Source organism: Chaetura pelagica, unplaced genomic scaffold (assembly GCF_000747805.2).
Source record: "Chaetura pelagica isolate M959 unplaced genomic scaffold, ChaPel_1.0 scaffold725, whole genome shotgun sequence".
Taxonomy (NCBI): domain Eukaryota; kingdom Metazoa; phylum Chordata; class Aves; order Apodiformes; family Apodidae; genus Chaetura; species Chaetura pelagica.
Window position 1 is genome coordinate 78,680 of NW_009953490.1, and position 18,020 is coordinate 96,699.

An 18,020-nucleotide genomic window follows, 5' to 3' on the forward strand; every position below is an offset into this window, starting at 1 on the left:
CTACAGCACTGAGGAAGAGTCACGTCGCTGTGCCCAGTTCCTGCAGCTGTTGAGTCCCCACAGGGCCAAGGCACGGACCTCGGAGCTGTGCTGCAGGCCAGCTCCCCCCACACTGTTTGGTCTGGACCACAGAGGCGCGTGACACCAGAAACATTTACGACGCCAAGGCTCCTCACAGATGTCTCTGCAGAAGACCTTCCCACTTTACCTTACTACACAGAAATCAGTACAACCCTTCCTAGGGAGGAACAAGCTATAGCCATAAAAAAAGGAACAACTTTCCCATTTAGGGAAAGCAAGCAGGGTCCTTCCTATGGGATACAGCCCTGCATCTTCTAGGGCTGGTATAAAACCAGGAGTTCAAAACCATCACATACCACAAACATGGGGATGCTGGAAGGCAGGTGTGAATTTGCTCTGCCTGGGCTCTCAGCCAGTGCGAGGGAAGCCATCTGAGATCCTCCAAGCAGTGGTGTGTGACAGAGTCTGGGACTAGACCCTGTGCTCACACCCTCCCACAGCCCTAAGGTCAGAGACAACTGATCGTCCCTCCACCGTGCCCCTCACACGGGGCACACGCAGGGCCTGGCAAGCCTCATGCATTGCACAGGAACTCCAACACCAAAGTTGAAGCTTCAATCATGCTCTTCCACTCCAGCACTGCAACCTTTGTCCACATTCAGGAGCTGAGCCAGCAGCCAAAAGCAGCAAGACACCTTAGACCCTCCCATTCTCTTCAGGGCTCAGCCTGCTGCTCTCAGCATCTTTCCTGTACTTCTCCAGCCCTTCTTTGATGCATAAAAGCCACAGAAATGTCCAGCAGGATTCAGGCATATACATTGTCACTAGACACATGCTCATTCATGAGGTCATCCGATGCAGACAGTTCTCTTCCCTGGCCCTACCGATGGGGAGGGCATGCTCTGCTCTGCTCACCAACACCATCTCCTGGGTAAGGTCACCAAGCAGAAGGGAGGCAGCAGCACAGCCCCGTGATGGTACCGGGGAAAGGCTCCCATGCCCAGGAGTGCAGCCAAGTAGCAGGCTTCGTTTGCAGCTCCAGGACTAGCGTGCCAATTCAGTACCTTGAACACATACCTGGCATTTTGTTCGATGTACTGAATTGGCACGCTAGTCCTGGAGCTGCAAACGAAGCCTGCTACTTGGCAGTCCCGTGCTTCAGAGAAAAACACACTTAGGAGGCCTGCAGACGTGGCTCACTCCAGCTGTTAAAGTAACACTACACCCATGGGCCAAAGCTCACGGTCTTGTAGGCTCCAGCTGATGATGGTGACATTTCCACTTCTGGGATTACATGCTAGGGTCAGAAGATCACTGTGAAATGGTTCCTCAGAAGACAGGACACTAAACCTTCACTTTCACCAGCCTAAAGAAAGAAATATGCAGCACATAATGCCCAAAACTGACCTCTCTTGACATCTTCAGTATTACTGTCTAGATGTGTCCACCAGCAACACATGGTTCTCATAGGCCACACAGAAACCAGAGGTTAGGGAGCACTCAGCTGTGACAAGGGAAGATGGCCTGTTCAGCCTATGAGGACAGGCTGAGAGAGTTGTTTGCCTGAAGAAGAAAAGACCCTGAGGAGACCCTATAGCAGCCATCCAGTACCTGAAGGGGCCTACAGAAAAGCTGGAGAGGAGATTTTTGCATGGCCATGTGGTGACAGGGCAAGGGAGAATGGCTTAGAACTGAAAGAGGACAAATCTAGGTTAGACATCAGGAAGAAACTATTTCCTGTGAGGGTGGTGAGACACTGGAACAGGTTGCTCAGGGAAGCTGCAGATACTCCCTCCCTGGGAGTGTTCAAAGCCAGGTTGGATGGGGCTTTGAGCAACCTGGTCTAGTGAAAGGTGTCCCTGTCCATGGCTGAGGAGTTAGAACTAGATGATCTTTAAGGTCCCTTCCAACCCAAACATTCTATGATTCTAAGAACTGAACAGACAGAGGTTGTTTGTCTTTCTCTTCTGTCCTCCTTCTTTTCCTGCTCTTTTCTGAGATGCCTCATTTAGGAAACAGTTTTTGGCTATTGCATTGACCACAGAGCTTCTGAAAACCCATATTGCCCACTGCCCTCCTTCCTGTGCAGGGAGACAGTTTTCTGCCCTTTCCAACACAAGTCACAATCCTGCATACAGTTTTGATCATACCTCTCCTTCTTGGAGAAGTGCAGCAATTTTTATTCCCCATACCAACTGTTACAGTATTGAGCTTGCTTTAGGTAAGCAGAGGAGAAGGGAGGGTAGAACACTAAAGGACATAAGTCCAGCTTCATGGGAAGCAGAGCCTTAGGGACATGAAAGACATCAGCTTGATCTGCATGGAAGAGGCAAGAGCTAATGCAGGGCTGGCACCTGCCTCTCTATTGTACCAAAAGCTGTGTTTGCCTCATCCTCAAGAACAACTTCTTTCTATTCCCAGTGCTTTGCCTTGGGCTAATCTCTGAGAAAGGGATGCAGTTTCTCAGCTCTATGCTTCTCAAGCTCGCTGTCCCAAGCCATGTTTCTCAAGCCCTGAGACACAATGCAGTCACTGTTTGACAGAAGCATCCATAGTTCATGCCAAAGAATGATGAGCCAAGCACAAGACAAGCCTAATGCATTCATCTAGTACAGCAGAACAGGGATGGCTCATACACCACTCTTGCAGCATCCCCATCCTCTGTATATCAGCACTTGGACTTCTGAGAGATGTCTGAGGTCAAATCACAGCCATCAGTCTTTCCCTCTGATGCAGTGCAGAAATATCCCATATCTTGCAATGCAACTTTCTACTGCCCCTCTGCCACAGGTCCCATTCTTCTTTGCCTCAATCTCAATCTTAGGCTCATTCATTTTTGCTGCACCAGCTCAGACCTGCTGTACTCAGTGCTGTTCTGATCCCAAACCTTCACAGAAATCCCTCAACCTAGTGGAAATATCTGTTGAAAATGGTTCCATTGCCATGGGGCATGATCCTTAGCAACCAAATAGACGGGTTAGGTGTTGCGAGCCTGCTTAAATTCAGAGAAAGGAGATTTTTGAGCTTGCTCACTCAGAAACACACAGGCTTTGTCCATAAGTAAAAGACATGGGGAGTGGGAAATAATGTATTTGCATAAAAATTCAGGCTATTCACTTTCTACTTTATTTAGTAAAATAAATTGAAAAGTTCATGTGATGTCAAGCAACCAATCTGTTCCTAGTGCCAGGAGAGGCACAGTGGATTCCCGGCATGGCATCAAAAGCAAAGACAACGAAGGAAACACATCTCTGGGATCTACAAGCTTTATCTCTGATGTTGCAATTTTGCCAAATCATCATTTGCTTCAACAGAGGTGGCATGGAAGGACACAATGTAGGGCAATACCAGGCCTCCTGGAGTACTGAGAAAATAGAGCAGGAGCCAACAAATGACAAGGGAGAAGAGATTCCTAGAGAGAACAGGCAGCATATATGTACATAGCATGGAGATGGGACTCTGTGACTGACTTGGCCCCTTAATCCTACTATCCCAGGAATTCCTGAGCTCAGTGAACTCTTCACACACCACAAACTGATTACTCTGGACACAGTCATTCTGTTGGCTGAGAAAGAATCAGAGTTCCTCGTTGGGGACATTATCCTGAGGTTCATCTTCTTTCTAAAACACATTAGAGGCATGAAATAAGTTTTGACATTTCTCAGTTTCTCAGCATAGTGATAAAATGAAACAAACCAACTTAAATGCTTCCTTCCACTCTCTATACCACTACCTTGCTTATCCCATTTCAATTGCACACAAAACCTCTATGCTACAAGAAGATGATTTTTGAAAGAGAGAAAACTATTAACACTGAAGGAACATGGAGATTAAATTGTGCCTGTCCAAGCAGAGACCACTGGTAGAGTCCTGAGCCCTTGTCTGTATGCTCTATTCTGTGGCCTTCTTGATAGATTTCCTTCCTATCTATGCCACTGTCTGTACGATCCTCTCTTATGTGCTGTCATCCACTACCCCCATTCTCAGTGTCCAAAAGCATCTTTCACTGTCTCCCCAGCTGCTGTTCCCAGAAAATAGATGCTTCACTGAGCATGTACAGTTGCAGAGGTCAGTGAAGTCTTCTTGCTGTAGACTAGGTCAGGGAAGAAAGAGGCTCTAGATCTAATGCTTTTCAGATACTTAGGTGCAAATTAAAATGAAAGAGGAGGTGGCAGGGGTGGGAAGGAGTTCAAGGAACAGAAGGCATCTTCTTCAAGAGCCCTGTTAGTAACAGCATTGTCCTACAAGATCCCAGCTTCCTGTAGACTGCACAGGAGTCCCCCTTTACCTTCTTTAGTCTTTGTAAGAAATTATTACAGAAGTCCTCTACACGCTCAACAGAGACTTCATTCACAGTCAGCACATCCTGCTCCTCATCTGGTGCATGGAATATAGCTAGAGCTGGCAGCTGGGACTTCTTCAGATTGAAGAATGACACTACTCGTTCATTGCTCTTCAAATTGCTGTCTAACAGGATGAAGAGAACCTGTGATGGAAATAGGAAAAGAAATGTGATCAAAACAGAAACTGAGAGAAAGAACAGATTCCCAGTGATCAGAAAAAGATTAATTCTTTTATAAAGATCTAGAGAAAACTTAACATACTCTGTAAGGACAATGCTTTGCTCTGCCATTATCTAACTGCTCCATGCAGTGTGTTTTTCTATTTTTTTATCACATCTAGACTTACACTACCAAAAACCATGTCTTCTTTCACCTTCTTTAAGAATGTATCTACAGTATTGCAGGAAGGCAGTCTCCACATCTGTTCTCCTAACAGATGAGGAAACAAGGTGTCTTTTATCTTAGTGGTACATGTGAAAGAAGCTGACCCCTCTACTTGCATGTTATTTGGATAAGATGCTCACGTCCCTGCAAGACCCAGAGTGGCAGAGTAAAAAGGTGTTTTGGTGCATGGAGAACCAAACTCAACTGCAAGAATGGGGGAGTGAGGTACAGAGCAATAGGAGCCTACAAGAATAAGAACATTAGAGTACCAAACACAAAGGAGGTATTTACATGATCTGCAGTGAATAGAAATGAAGTTGCAATCATTTAAGAAACTGGGCAAGACAGCCCAAAAATGAATAAGCCAGGATGAGAATGACCTATAGTTTTCTGGGCTCCTGAATAGTCTTGGAGAGCAAAATCAAGCCAAGGATTAGGATTCCACAGGGATTTTTCAGTAGTACATATTTATCAGAATTGGTGAACTTCTCCATTATTTTATTTTAAGAATTAATTTTAACTGAGATCTTCCAGGAGAAGTAAGAATTAGTACAAATTTAAAATTTTGGCATCTAAAAGATTATCAGTAAAATACAGAGTTATCTCAAAAATCTTTCTTAAATTGTATGTTAATACTAAATACCAACATTATGTATATTTTTAATAAAAGAAAATATAAACAGCTATTGACCTAATTAAATAGAATCCCTTGGTAGGTGACATCCAAGCCAGTGAAAGAAACATTCAGCCAGTTTATCTTCTCTTTATCCTGTGCAATGCACTGGGCTTAACATATTTGATGTATCTATGGACAGGGTTATTACTTAACTTACACAATAAAAAATAAGAGTTTAAAAACAGAAGAGAAATGCAATATGAAGATGATGTGCCCAGTTCACATGCTGTGACTCATGTTTTTCTTTCTTTTCAATCAAGAACACCCAAGTCAGTTCAAGACTTTTTTCTTCTCTAAAAATAAACTTGGTAAAACTCAAATTCTTTACTTTATTAAATTTATGTTCTATGAAAAAAAAAAATAATAAAAAAAAATATAAATATATATGGAAACTTTCCGAGGCAACAGCCTGTGTGCAGGAGGGGTAGTTTGTCTGGTGTAAGGCTTAATTACAGTTAATCACTGTGATATAGAAACAGGAACAACATTTTCACTGGTACCCAGCATCTTCCCCTGAGTAATGTATTTTGTTCACACATCCCCAGCCAGCTCTAATAATATAGAATGAACGCAGTGACTATGGAGAAGTAGACTGACCAGGAGACAAGATTCACTTTGCCTATCTTCTGCTATCTAGATCTTAATCTTTTGTCAGCCAGTCATCTAGGTAACCTCCAGAATTAATGGTAACAGGCACTTTATTCCACTTATTTTAAAAGGGAAGAAAGGACATGTCTGTCCTTTTCTACCAGCACTGAAAAGGGCCCAAAGACTTTGATCACACAACTAAGTCTATAATTCATCAAAACAATCCCACTATGGTGCCCACTCTCATGCCAGTGCTAGAAATAAGGTAGTTCCAACCCAAACAGAAAATTCATTTGGTATTTCATACTATCCTGTACACTAGCTGGGGTTTTTTTCATTCTGAAATAATTTCCATTAAATTCTTTCATTCAATAGCAATCTTCTTGACAGTGCTCAGAGGTCTGCTGCTACAAGCAGTGAAGGATCTGCATAGGTGAGAAACTCCTGACACAAATCCTCTCCTCCACGCGTGATATTATCTGTGCACTGTCACCTGCAATAAGCACTCTCTCAGAAAACTTTGTATACTGGTTCTGTCTTGGTGTCTTGATAACTTGATTCCTAGCCCAGTGCTTTTAGAACATCAAGTTCCTCGTAAATACTAAGATATGGAATTATGTGCTTTTAGAACATTGAGTTCCTGGTAAATACCAGGAAGATATGGCATGATGTTATTGACCAAGGAATTAAAGTTAATTGAAGATAATACTGTAATGGTAGAAACCAGTCTGATGTTGCTTAGTTTTTCCTCTATCTAACTAAAGACAAACAGAAAAGATGATCAAGCATCATGTCCGATGTTTGACTTTGAACTTCATGGAACTGCAGCCTTAATTCTTTGAGGAGACTTTATGAGCAAAAAGATAAAATTCTAAAGTTTGATTAATTTCTTACATAGCTTACATAGTGCATGGAAGTAAAACAAAAACATGAGTCATTACTTAAAAAAAAAGCAAACTATAAAAACAACTTTAATGGAGATATCTGTTAATTTACATAGACAACCCAAATATTACAGGTTTCATTGTTTATGGGTAAAAGAGGCATCTCTGAGTATTATCTCTCTTACTTTTGGAGCCATCAATGTCTGGCAAGAAAAATAGAAAGTGTATTAATTACTGTCTGCAAAAGGAAGAACACTGTCCTTTCATTTCCATGGAAGAACTCCCGAAGGACTCTCAGGAATTTCTCAGAACCTATTTCTAAATTGGCCTACATATAAGTAAAAACTGACTTTGCAAACATCTCTACCCAAATTATTCTGATATTGTAAACCAGTTACATCAGTTACAGCAAAAGCTGCTTTTGTTATCCCTAGCATCACCTTACTGAAACTTCTGCAAACACCCCTGAAGTACACCAGCTGCAATTGTCATGTTACGCTCTGATACTGTGGAAAGAAAACTGAAGCTGCTTATGCTAGTTTGGCTCAACAATGCAAATCTTGACATTTCCTTTCCAGTAGAAAGCCTGGACTCTTGGCAGTACTTTCTCAAATAAGCACATATTTGATCACAGTAGGATCCTTCCAAGAAGGCTGGTGGGTTCACTCATACAGCTGCAACACTGAGCTCTGTCTGTTCACTGTTACCATCCACAACTGTTTCTCAAAATCTGCTAGAAAAGTACCATATTTCTTCTTATTCTTGTCAGCTCTTGCTGGCACAGCATCATCTAATATTTGCACTCTACAGCATTTTATAGCTCCCAGGTTCCACAATAAAATCTAGAGGAACCTAAACTGCCTGCAGACACTGCTGCTCAGAGCACAGTTCAGGTTGTTTTCAAACTGTCCTGACTGTACAGCATCATCAGTTTTCCAGCTGAAAACCTCAGCTTTCTCTCAGGCACAAATAAACAGATAATAAACCTTAAATGAAGGGATCATAATTCTGGTACTAGCAGGAGAATCACTTCTTCATGAACCTGAGCTCACTTGATAGTCCTCGCAACAGATAACTCCACTTAAGAAAGATTTCCATGGCATTGTACAGTGCTGCTTCTGATACTCAAACTAATTCATGTCTTTCTACGTGGTAGAGCAAGAGAGACAAACCTAAGTGTACAAACCAATTTGCACACTCCTTAGTATCCAGATCCTAAGATCTGGTCCTGCCTGATGAACTTCATCTCCTTTTATGATCTGATGACCCAACTATTGGATGAGGGAAAGGCTGAAGATACTGTCTATCTGGACCTCCAAAAAGCATTTGACACAGCTCTGCATAGAACTCTCATAAAAAAACTGGCTGCTCATGGCCTGGATGAGCACTCGATCTGTTGGATCAAGCACTGGCTGGACAGTCAGGCCCAGAGAGTGGTGGTCAATGGAGTCAAACCCAGCTGGCAGCCATTCACAGGTGTGTTCCTCAGGGCTCAGTGTTGGGACCGTTTCTGTTTAACATCTTTAGTGATGATCTTGATAAGGACATAGAGTGTATTATCAGTAAGTCTGCAGATGACACCAAGCAGGAGTGTTGATCTGCATGAGGACAGGGTGGCTCTGCAGAGATAGATAGATCCTGGATAGATTAGATCGTTGAGCTAATGTTAATGGTATGATCTTCAACAAGACCAAGTGCCAGGTCCTGCACTTGGGCCACAACAACTCCAGGCAACACTCCAGGCTTGGGGAAGTGTGGCTGGAAAGTGTCTGGCAGAAAAGGACCTAGGGGTTCTAATTGACAAGTGGCTGGATATGAGCCAGCAGTGTGCCCAGGTGGCCAAGAAAGCCATTGGCATCTTGGCTTGTATTAGAAATAGTGTGACCAGCAGAAGGAGGGAGGTGATTGTCCCCCTGTACTCAGCACTGGTGAGGCCACACCTGGAGTATTGCATCCAGTTTTGGGCACCTCAACTCAAGAGAGATATCGAGGTGCTGGAGCGAGTACAGAGGAGGGCAACGAAGGTGGTGAAGGGCCTGGAGAATAAATCTTGTGAAGAACACTTGAAGGAGCTGCGAATGTTTAGTTTGAGGAAGAGGAGGCTGAGGGGAGACCTCATCAGTCTCTACAAGTACCTGAAAGGTCATTGTAGAGAGGTTGGTGCTGGTCTCTTCTCACAGGTCATTAGTGATAGAACAAGAGGGAATGGCTTCAAGCTGCAACAGGGGAGGGTTAGACTGGACAATAGGAAAAAAAAATCACAGAAGGAGTGGTTGGAGACTGGAACAGGCTGGACAGGGAGGTGGTTGAGTCACCATCCCTGGATGTGCTTAAGGGTCGTTTGGATGTGGTGTTGGTGAATACGGTTTAGGGGAGAACTCTGTAGAGTAGGGATGATGGTTGGACTTGGTGATCCTACAGGTCTTTTCCAACACGAATCATTCTATGATTCTATGATTCTATCTAAGACCAAAACAGTGGGATCTTAGCTTTCCCTTCCTGCTTTGTAAGATGGCAGTCCAAATGACAATTTCCTTCTCACAGTGTCACTCCTTCAGCAAAAACAACTTATTAGACTCTAAGTCCTTTCATCTATGTGTCCTGCAGAACCACTATGGCAAAGTAGAAAAAAGTTAGTCAAATCACGACATCTTTAATTTCTATATTTTACTCTGGCTAACTTTTTAACTTGCTTGCATGAAGAAAGGAAAGATAGGTTTGGCTTGCTGTCAATTCATAAATTGACAGCAGTACAACATTTTATCAAATGTTTTGTGAAGTAGGAAGGAGAAGTATTCACATTTGCTCAGATCTGGGCATGTCACATGAAAAGAAAACTGACTGCAGCCACATCAGCAAAGGACAGTGATGCTATAGAGCAATGCACTGTGGTAGAAAAATTAGCTGCCTGGTGAAGTCCTGTACCAGATTCTGCTGCTTATGGAGGATAGGAATAGCAGTGTCACTGTAACATGCATCTCACACGTGATGGTTAGATTTTTTTAGATTAATGAGTTTTATCATTATGTATTCATCAAAGCAAAACACTTTTGAAGAGACCTTTTGACTGATGCACCGTTTCTGCCTCGTCTCTTGCCAATTGGTAGGACAGATGGCAAGGTCTAAAGCAGTCCTCCCATAAACAAGTCTCAAGACATTTGAGGGTGCACGGTTCTGAGGTGGACCCTCTATTTGATTTTTAATCTGCTCCTTCAGTACCACATGCAGATGTTCTTGTTCTTAAACCCCAACTCTTTCCTGCTTCACTCTTCTCCTGGGAAGATCTCTTCCACTGCCTCTCAGCTCAGCCTTCCCTGCTGCTGTCAGCTGCTCTTCCCTCTCTCTTGCCCCAAATGCCTTCTCACGGCTTCCAATCCTCCTTTACTTGCCAGTTCCTTCCTCTGTTCCCCAGACAAAAATTCCTCTGTAATCCAGCAGCTGGCAGAGGATCAGCCATGGGACGATCTACTGTCTGAGGAGCTCTGCCCACAGAGGGATGGGAAACAGGTGAAATTTCTCTGAAAGACCCCATCTACCCTATCACACATGGGATGTGATATGAGGGAAATCTGACAAACCTATTCACAACTCCTTTAAAATAGCTACTCCCCGGGATCCGATCAGAAGGCTAAGGGTTAAGAAGCACCGTGAGGTTAATTACTGTCTGGTCACTTATATAATGCTCCTTGGCATCCTGTAGGCTGTATATACAAAATCACCTCCCACACCAATGGAGTGCAACCATCGCCAGACTGAACTGCAGCAGCTGTTTGTCCTCCAGTGCAAGAGAACAAAACTGGACCAGAAGCAAGGAAGTACATCATGTCCCACTGAGCAGGGAGAGGAGCAGGCTGCAGAGGATATTTTCCCCACAAGAAGGCAAAACAGGAGAAGTGGAACAGACCCAACCCCTCCACTTAGTTATGCAGCTTATCTTCTTCTCCCTGCCACTTGGCCTTTGCTCCCCTAATGCATGGAGAATGAGATTATGCACTTCCCATGCACAGAAGAAGTCACTGAATCACTGTTCTCCCTTTTTCTCCCCAGTGTCTCCCCTTCTTCTTTGTTTGGACTTACCTTCCCCTTGAAGAGCTCTGCTGCCGCCCGGTATTTGCGCATTCGCTCAGGGTGCTTTGGGGACATCTTGTCTGTGATCAGAAGGAGGTGAAGCTGGAGAGAACTCTGCATAACACCTATTGCTGTCTGCCAAAAACACAACCACCACAGATAGAGAGAGAAACATACATGGACAAGGAGATTGAGAACATCAAATCCACATTGGATGCACTGCCAGAGGGACATCAATCCTCATGTATCAGCTGAGATTTCTTTGCAAATCAGCCTCACAAGCAGAACAGCTTTCTTTAAGGCAGGAAGGATCCAATCTGGGTTCTTCACGGAAGTGCTTAACCTCCTGACTTTGCTTACTTCTGAGAGGAGAGTCTGAAGACCACAAGGGTTAATCACTTGCCTCAGGATAGTCAGTGGCTAGGCAAGGGGACTGCCTGGATACAGAAAGCTGAAGTCTAGAGGAAAAAGGGAATGGAGATGGAAGGCCAGCAAACACTGTCCATTAGGGTGCCTTGAACCATTGAGGTCCAGCACCTGGCCAAAATGGGAGCAAGAGAGTGGGAAGGATTTGTAGCGTTAGGGTCGTTGTCTTGCCTTATTTCCTTTCTTCAGCATTAAGCTGTGTGTAGGGTGGGGATGAGTCCAGAGACCCATTTCAGCAACCCCAGAGTGCTTAGAGTTAAAAGTGCCTCTGTTGTCCTGCGGCAGGAGAAGCCCTGGAGCCGCTGCCCCTCATCCCCTGGGCAAGGACCAAGCAGGCAGCACACACTGGCCCTCTGTGAAGAGACAGGGCTGGCATTGCCCAAGAAGCTGCTGCACCATCTCCAGGCACTCACTCACTCATCATCTCACTTCTCCTCCTGCCCACTTCCTGCAGACTTGCAGCCTCTCCCTCAAGCTAAACAGCAGCCCAGCCAGACCTGCTGCCTCCCCCGTGCCACCAAAACCACGGAGGCACAGACGGTGCAGCTCCCCGCCAGTGGGAGGAGAAAGTTTCCACACACTCCAGAAGTAATAAAGAAGGGGTCATGGAGTGCGTGTTGGCGGGGGCCATGCACTGCAAAGCATCTATTATTTGGCAGCCGGGACTCTGCCATTAATGTAATGTTTATCAGACTTTTTGCACCTCTTCACTTCTCTGGTGGTGTGTAGATGGGGCAGGGGAGAGTCAAGGGGATGTAAACCAAGGCTGGAGAGCATTAGAAGACCTCATAGGATAGGAAAAGGCTGAAGACGAGGGTTAAGTCAGCCAGCACCAAGGGCCATGACAAGGCAGGGCTTCAGAGTGGGCAGGGATGGAGCAGCAGTTCCTATGGCAGCTCCACACAAAGGTGTGCCTGTCCACATAGCCTTGTGCAAGAGCTATCAGCAGAGCTTATCAATGTGGCCAGGTCACATCAGACTCTCCCGGAAAGCCCACAGGGTAAGCATTGCCTAAAAATGCCTAAACTATGTGGGAGAAACAGAAAGGGCCTCAGGATGGGGAGAGAAAGTCTTGGCAGCTCTCAGTGTGATCCGCATGACCCCAGCCTCTGCTGACCAGCAGCATTCTTAGATGTAAACAGCATATGCACTGGGAATAAATATTGACACAAAACCAAGCAGAACTAGGAGGGCTTTGGGCCATGGACTGCAGGAGGCACTGTTAATTGCAGCACCTCGATAAGACTCCAGAGTGCCTGGGAAAAAACAAACAAACAAATAAAAAAAACCCAACAAACTGGAACAAGAAGTGTACTTCTAGTCAGGATGGATGAACTTGCTAAACAGCTCAGGAATTCTCAGAGAGACAGCCTGGATGCTGAACAGGATGCAATGGAGTGAGAACCCAAAGCATCAACAAAAACACATGAAGAAGGAGCCATGACCTAATGAACTGGCAAAAGATGCAATGGAGGCTCCAAGGGTTCAGAAGGCTGGAGTGTTTATAAAGATAACAAGCACATCCCTGCTGACGTGACGTGGGTGCTCTCAAAGGACTGTAAGGACAGCAGGGCAGAATATAGCTTTTCTGTCCCCACAAATATTCTGTGATTCTGAAACACCTTTTTCACATCCTTTTATCAAGATGAAAAAAAGAAGTACACTTTTTTTAAAAAAAAATTATCTTGGAAAGAAAAAAAAAAAATAACTTCTACAGTATTTCACTCCAGAAATAAAATTTTGTGCTTTCAAAACAAAATGCTCTGTCTACTGGCAGGCTGCACCTGAGCTGGGGAACATGTCAGCCCTCTTAGTTGATCCTGGCACTGGCTTGAAAAGGTTGATCTTCGCAAAAGGTTGGGCCGTTCTCCTTTGAGCCTGGTCATCACTGATGCAGCTATTCAAAAGTTCACAGAAGAGCCTGCCAGCAATGATAAAGTCTCAGCCTTGCAGTCATCAGAGCTTCTAAGACCCATTAGCTCCACAGCAATAGGCACAGTGGACTGCTGAGATTTCAGGGGAGCCTAAACCTTTGGCTATCATTTATAGAAGAAAGGAGCACTGGGAGCCAGTGATTGCCAGTCAGGTGGGTAAGCTAATGAAGATGGCTGACATGGAAGCATCTTATGTCTCATGTTTTTTGTTGAGCTGATGAATTCTGGAGAGGATGGGAAAAAATTTGTTTGGGAAGTTTCCAACTGGTTCTTGTATATGCCTTCAAATAGCTGGGCTTATGTCAATCACCTTGTGCTGGGTGATGAAGAAGGGCCTCCCTTCTGGGAGTAGGTTATTCAACTTTCCATGTTTCTCAAGGCTCCTCAGCAAAAGAGGGGGGATCCTGGCTCAGTGGGGTCTGCAGACATGGCACAACATAGCAAACGCCCATGGGAGGAAGCAGCACTGATGGCATGGGTGGTAAGAAGTTGAGCTCTCTGCCCATAAACACCCCAAATCTACTGGCAAGCTAAAGGAACTGCCATGCCTCACTTCCTTTCCCCACTCCATTCACACAGTCCAGCACAGCAGTCCCCACACAGAGTAGCAGTAAAGAGCAAAGAGCCAGTGTTCTCCCCAGCCCCATGCACACTGTTGCCACTACCCTCACATACATCTGGGGGTACAAACACTTGGGCCAGAGAATGCGCATGAGGAGGAGATCAAATGCCAAGGTGAAGGATGCAGGGAGCTGGTAATTACCACAGGGTTGTACTCTGTGACCAGACGGAGCTCATTCATCCGAACAAAACGAGTCATCTTCTCCACATCAACTTCTTTGTCATTCATATCCAGATCTCTCCGGTCATTGTCCACCTGAAGACAGGCAAAGACAGCTGCAGTCACAACCATCCTCTCCTCTCAGCATCCCCTTCAGAGGCACTCATGGTACTCACTCATGGACACACCCACCCCCTTGGACACCATCATCCTTCTTCCCCTTGCCACATAATCCTCACTTCTGAAGGTCCAAAACCTGTAGAGACCATTCTGCACTTTGAGATAACTGTCTTCCACCCTCCTTCAAGGCAAACTCACGGCAAAGCAGAAGTCACTGAGGTTTCCAGATAGCCCTAAAGTATCAGCTCCTTACGCACTGGAGACAGGGAGGATTAGCTGATCAACAATTCTAGGCATTGTGGGGAGAGATCATTAAATCTTGCCTAACTCCTCACATCAATTTTGGCTTTACATCCCTTTTAAAAATCTTCAACAGCTTATTCTATTTCTTCTACAAGTAATAAACATTGGCATGGGCCTGGATGGATTTCCTGGAAACATTATGCAAGCAGGAAATCTCTCCAATAAAAAGAGGGTTGTTTTTGTTTTTTTTCCAGTACAGTAGTGGGGAAAAAAAATAAAAATCAAGCCCCACACATTTTAGCTTTAGTGAAAAATCCATCCTGCCACACATCTCCCCACACTTTATCCCCCTACTCACATGATGTGATTTTATTGAGGTTCTCATGACCTGGCAAACAGAAAAAAAAAAAAAAAAAGAAGGCAACCATTGAATGATAACTAAACCACCCTAAGGGGCAGAGCTGCTATGCAGTACCACTGGAGGATGTGACCAAGTTGAGCCATGCTGGGCTGTGACACACTAAGATCAAAGTTTGGGACATGAAGGCCTTTGATACATGAGCTGAATGAGGTTCTTGGGGCTGAGGAAAGGTCCATATGCACCCACCAGATTTTATTCTCCGCATCTGTACAACCTCTGAAAATATTTGTGCTAGTTTTTCCAGTGGTGTGCAGACATTAAAGCACTTTTTGCTGTTCTGTGGTCATTGGCAAGGTTTTTGATCTGGTAAGGGGCCACAGCACCCCATCCTGCAACCCAAACTGGTGCTTTTCAGACTGGATGGCCTGATTTCTCTCACAGATTATAAAATGAAAGGGCAGCTCTACTCAAATACAAATTATCAGGGCAGCATTAACAGCTGAGTGGGTGAGTTCACAACACTCTTTGGGAACCAATCAAAAGCACCCTGGACTCCATGGAAAGTCTTCTCTTGACTTCCATGGATTTCTGGAAACACTTGATTTCCATTTGTGAGATAATAACATCTTCAATCTGCGCTCAACATTTATGATCTTAAGAATATAAGGCTGGAAAATAGCCTGTATCTAATAGTTGAAGCTCTAGTCAAAAGGTCTTTATCACTCCATATAACCAACTTGTTAGCATCTGTTAATTATGTTCTTTTTAGGTCTACAAGGCCAGATTACTCACTAGAATAAATCAGTTTCCCTCCACTATTTGCAAAGAAGCAGTGACAGCAGCCCCTCCTACTACTGTAATTATGGTTTAAACTTCTAAACGTTATAAGTGTTCCACACTCTGCAAAAGCAAGGAAAAAATGAGCTTATGCCTCTGATTCACTGCTATCCTAGTCACGCATCTTTGTATTCTTCAAATTAGTGTTTGATTCCAAGTTCCTGTCTCAGTTATTTTTTCTTTTCCTTTTTATCTCTGACCCCTTACTCCTACACGGTATTTAGCACAGAATAAAAGGAAAGTTAATGTGTCTGAATAGTTTACTTTAAGAAAAACTGACAATTAGAGAAGCGAATTGTCGACCACATTTGAACCTGACCTATTAGTTTATTGGCTGTTTTTTTTTTCCCTATTAAACAAGAGTTCAGCAGCAAAAAATTTGACTGTGAACAAAGAATATTCAATATCATCCAAATTCCAACAATCCAGACACTTTTTTTTAATCAAACACCCTCCCAATGCACTCAGCCTCACTATCTGCCACAGGACAAAAACAACCTTTTCAATGTTTTTGGAAGAAAACCACTATGACTAAGAACCAAAACTGACATGGGTGTTGCAATTGCAACATCTGCCCATAGCAAATAAAAGGTTAAATAAAAGGACCTGCCTACCTATTTCTCACTCTTAGATCATTCTCTTTGAATTATTTGGATAACGCCAGTGGTAAACACAGTGCAGGAAATGATGAGAAAGAGAGGGGAACAAACTGGTTTTGTCCAATCTTTAGACAACCTGGACCTAGAATTTGGCCAAACTGCCACATCTAGTTTTCCGCAGTATACACAGTGTGTCCCCAGGACCCTGTGTGCTTAGAGCTCTGGTGACATGGGGATTTAGGACATTTTGTGCTACCTAGGGCCCTTCTCCTCCTCAGATGTACCTCTCTGCACAGTTTTCGAGTGCCATATTTGTGTGAGAAGGGCTAATATGAGGAAATTCATATAACCAGTAGAATACTTGCTCTTGGCTTCTGTTGGTGGTCTTGAAGCAAGTGCATGGCCTTTCCCAGCATCATAACCTCAAATTTCAGCAAACAGAGCTTCAAATTCAGTGATGCACCAGCACTTACAGCTGGAGTCAACAAAGATTTGATCTTGCACAGCATCCATCCCTAAGAAACTGCAAAGTAACATTTTTAATGGGCCCATGTCCAAAGCTTACTCAGGGAATAACTCTGCAAAACACAGCATAGGAGACAGATGAGAGCATTTGGAATTTCTTTTGGTGGCAGAGCATCTCAAACGGCAGAGACCCAGTCTGGATCTGGTTTCAGCCACGATGGAAAAGTTGAGCACCCAGGGAGTGTCAGAGACAGCTTTGTCTGTCTGAAGTGACACTTGGCAAGATTTTATATCAAGCCTGCTGTGCCAATCCATTGTAACATGGTCTCTAGATGCTTTTGATGTGTCTCAGGAGCCTTTCCAAAGCCACAGAAACCCCATTCAAGTAACTCTGAACTCCAGGCAGGTCACTCAGAAACACGGGCATGGTTCTTTGCAAAGAAATGGGTGCTGGACCAGGTCCATGGGAGGTCTTAAAATAGAGAACCTCATCAGGTGTAATAAATGTTGTATGTCTCAGTGATGGGCACTCTGCAAATGAAAAGTAAAAGCCCTGTTTGGGGCAGGTGGGGTCGCCAATGAGAAGTCGTTTATTTTTTGTTGTTGTTGTTTGTTTGTTTGTTGGGGGTTTTTTTGTTTGGTTATTTTGTTTGGTTGGTTGGGTTTTGTTTGTTTGTTTGTCTTTTGGGGTTTTTTTCTGCTTGCCCTGAGGAGAGAAGAGCAGCTTCAATCTTCCTCTTTACCACGACTACCCGTAGCGTGCCTGCAGGCAGTTTTTAAGCCTTTGCCCTGGTGCCCCTGTCCCCAAAACCGGCGGGCAGGGGGAAAGCCTGAAGCAGAGCCCTCGTTTTGCAGACGCAGCCTTGTGCGCGGCAGGGAGCTGCTGGGGGGCTGCTGGGGCTGTGGGGCTGCGTGTGTGTGTGTGTGTGTGTGTGTGTCTGTGTGTCTGTGTGTGTGTCTGTGTGCCTGTGTGTGTGTCTGTGTGTGTGTCTGTGTGTGTGTCTGTGTGTGTGTCTGTGTGTGTGTCTGTGTGTGTGTCTGTGTGTGTGTCTGTGTGTGTGTCTGTGTGTGTGTCTGTGTGTGTGTCTGTGTGTGTGTCTGTGTGTGTGTCTGTGTGTGTGTCTGTGTGTGTGTCTGTGTGTGTGTCTGTGTGTGTGTCTGTGTGTGTGTCTGTGTGTGTGTCTGTGTGTGTGTCTGTGTGTGTGTCTGTGTGTGTGTCTGTGTGTGTGTCTGTGTGTGTGTCTGTGTGTGTGTCTGTGTGTGTGTCTGTGTGTGTGTCTGTGTGTGTGT

General features: G+C 44.5%; 1 protein-coding gene across 1 annotated transcript in view; it reads right to left on the minus strand.

Moving 5' to 3' along the window:
* Positions 1-3,597: 3,597 nt before the first annotated feature.
* ERP27 (endoplasmic reticulum protein 27) overlaps positions 3,598-18,020 on the minus strand; it is a 17,562-nt gene continuing 3,139 nt past the window's right edge. Inside the window, exons 3-6 of the mRNA XM_009999033.1 lie at positions 14,088-14,201; positions 10,974-11,099; positions 4,310-4,507; positions 3,598-3,642 (exon numbers count right to left, since the gene is read on the minus strand). Coding sequence (XP_009997335.1) covers positions 3,598-3,642; positions 4,310-4,507; positions 10,974-11,099; positions 14,088-14,201 — 483 coding nt within the window. The remainder of the gene's footprint in view (positions 3,643-4,309; positions 4,508-10,973; positions 11,100-14,087; positions 14,202-18,020) is intronic.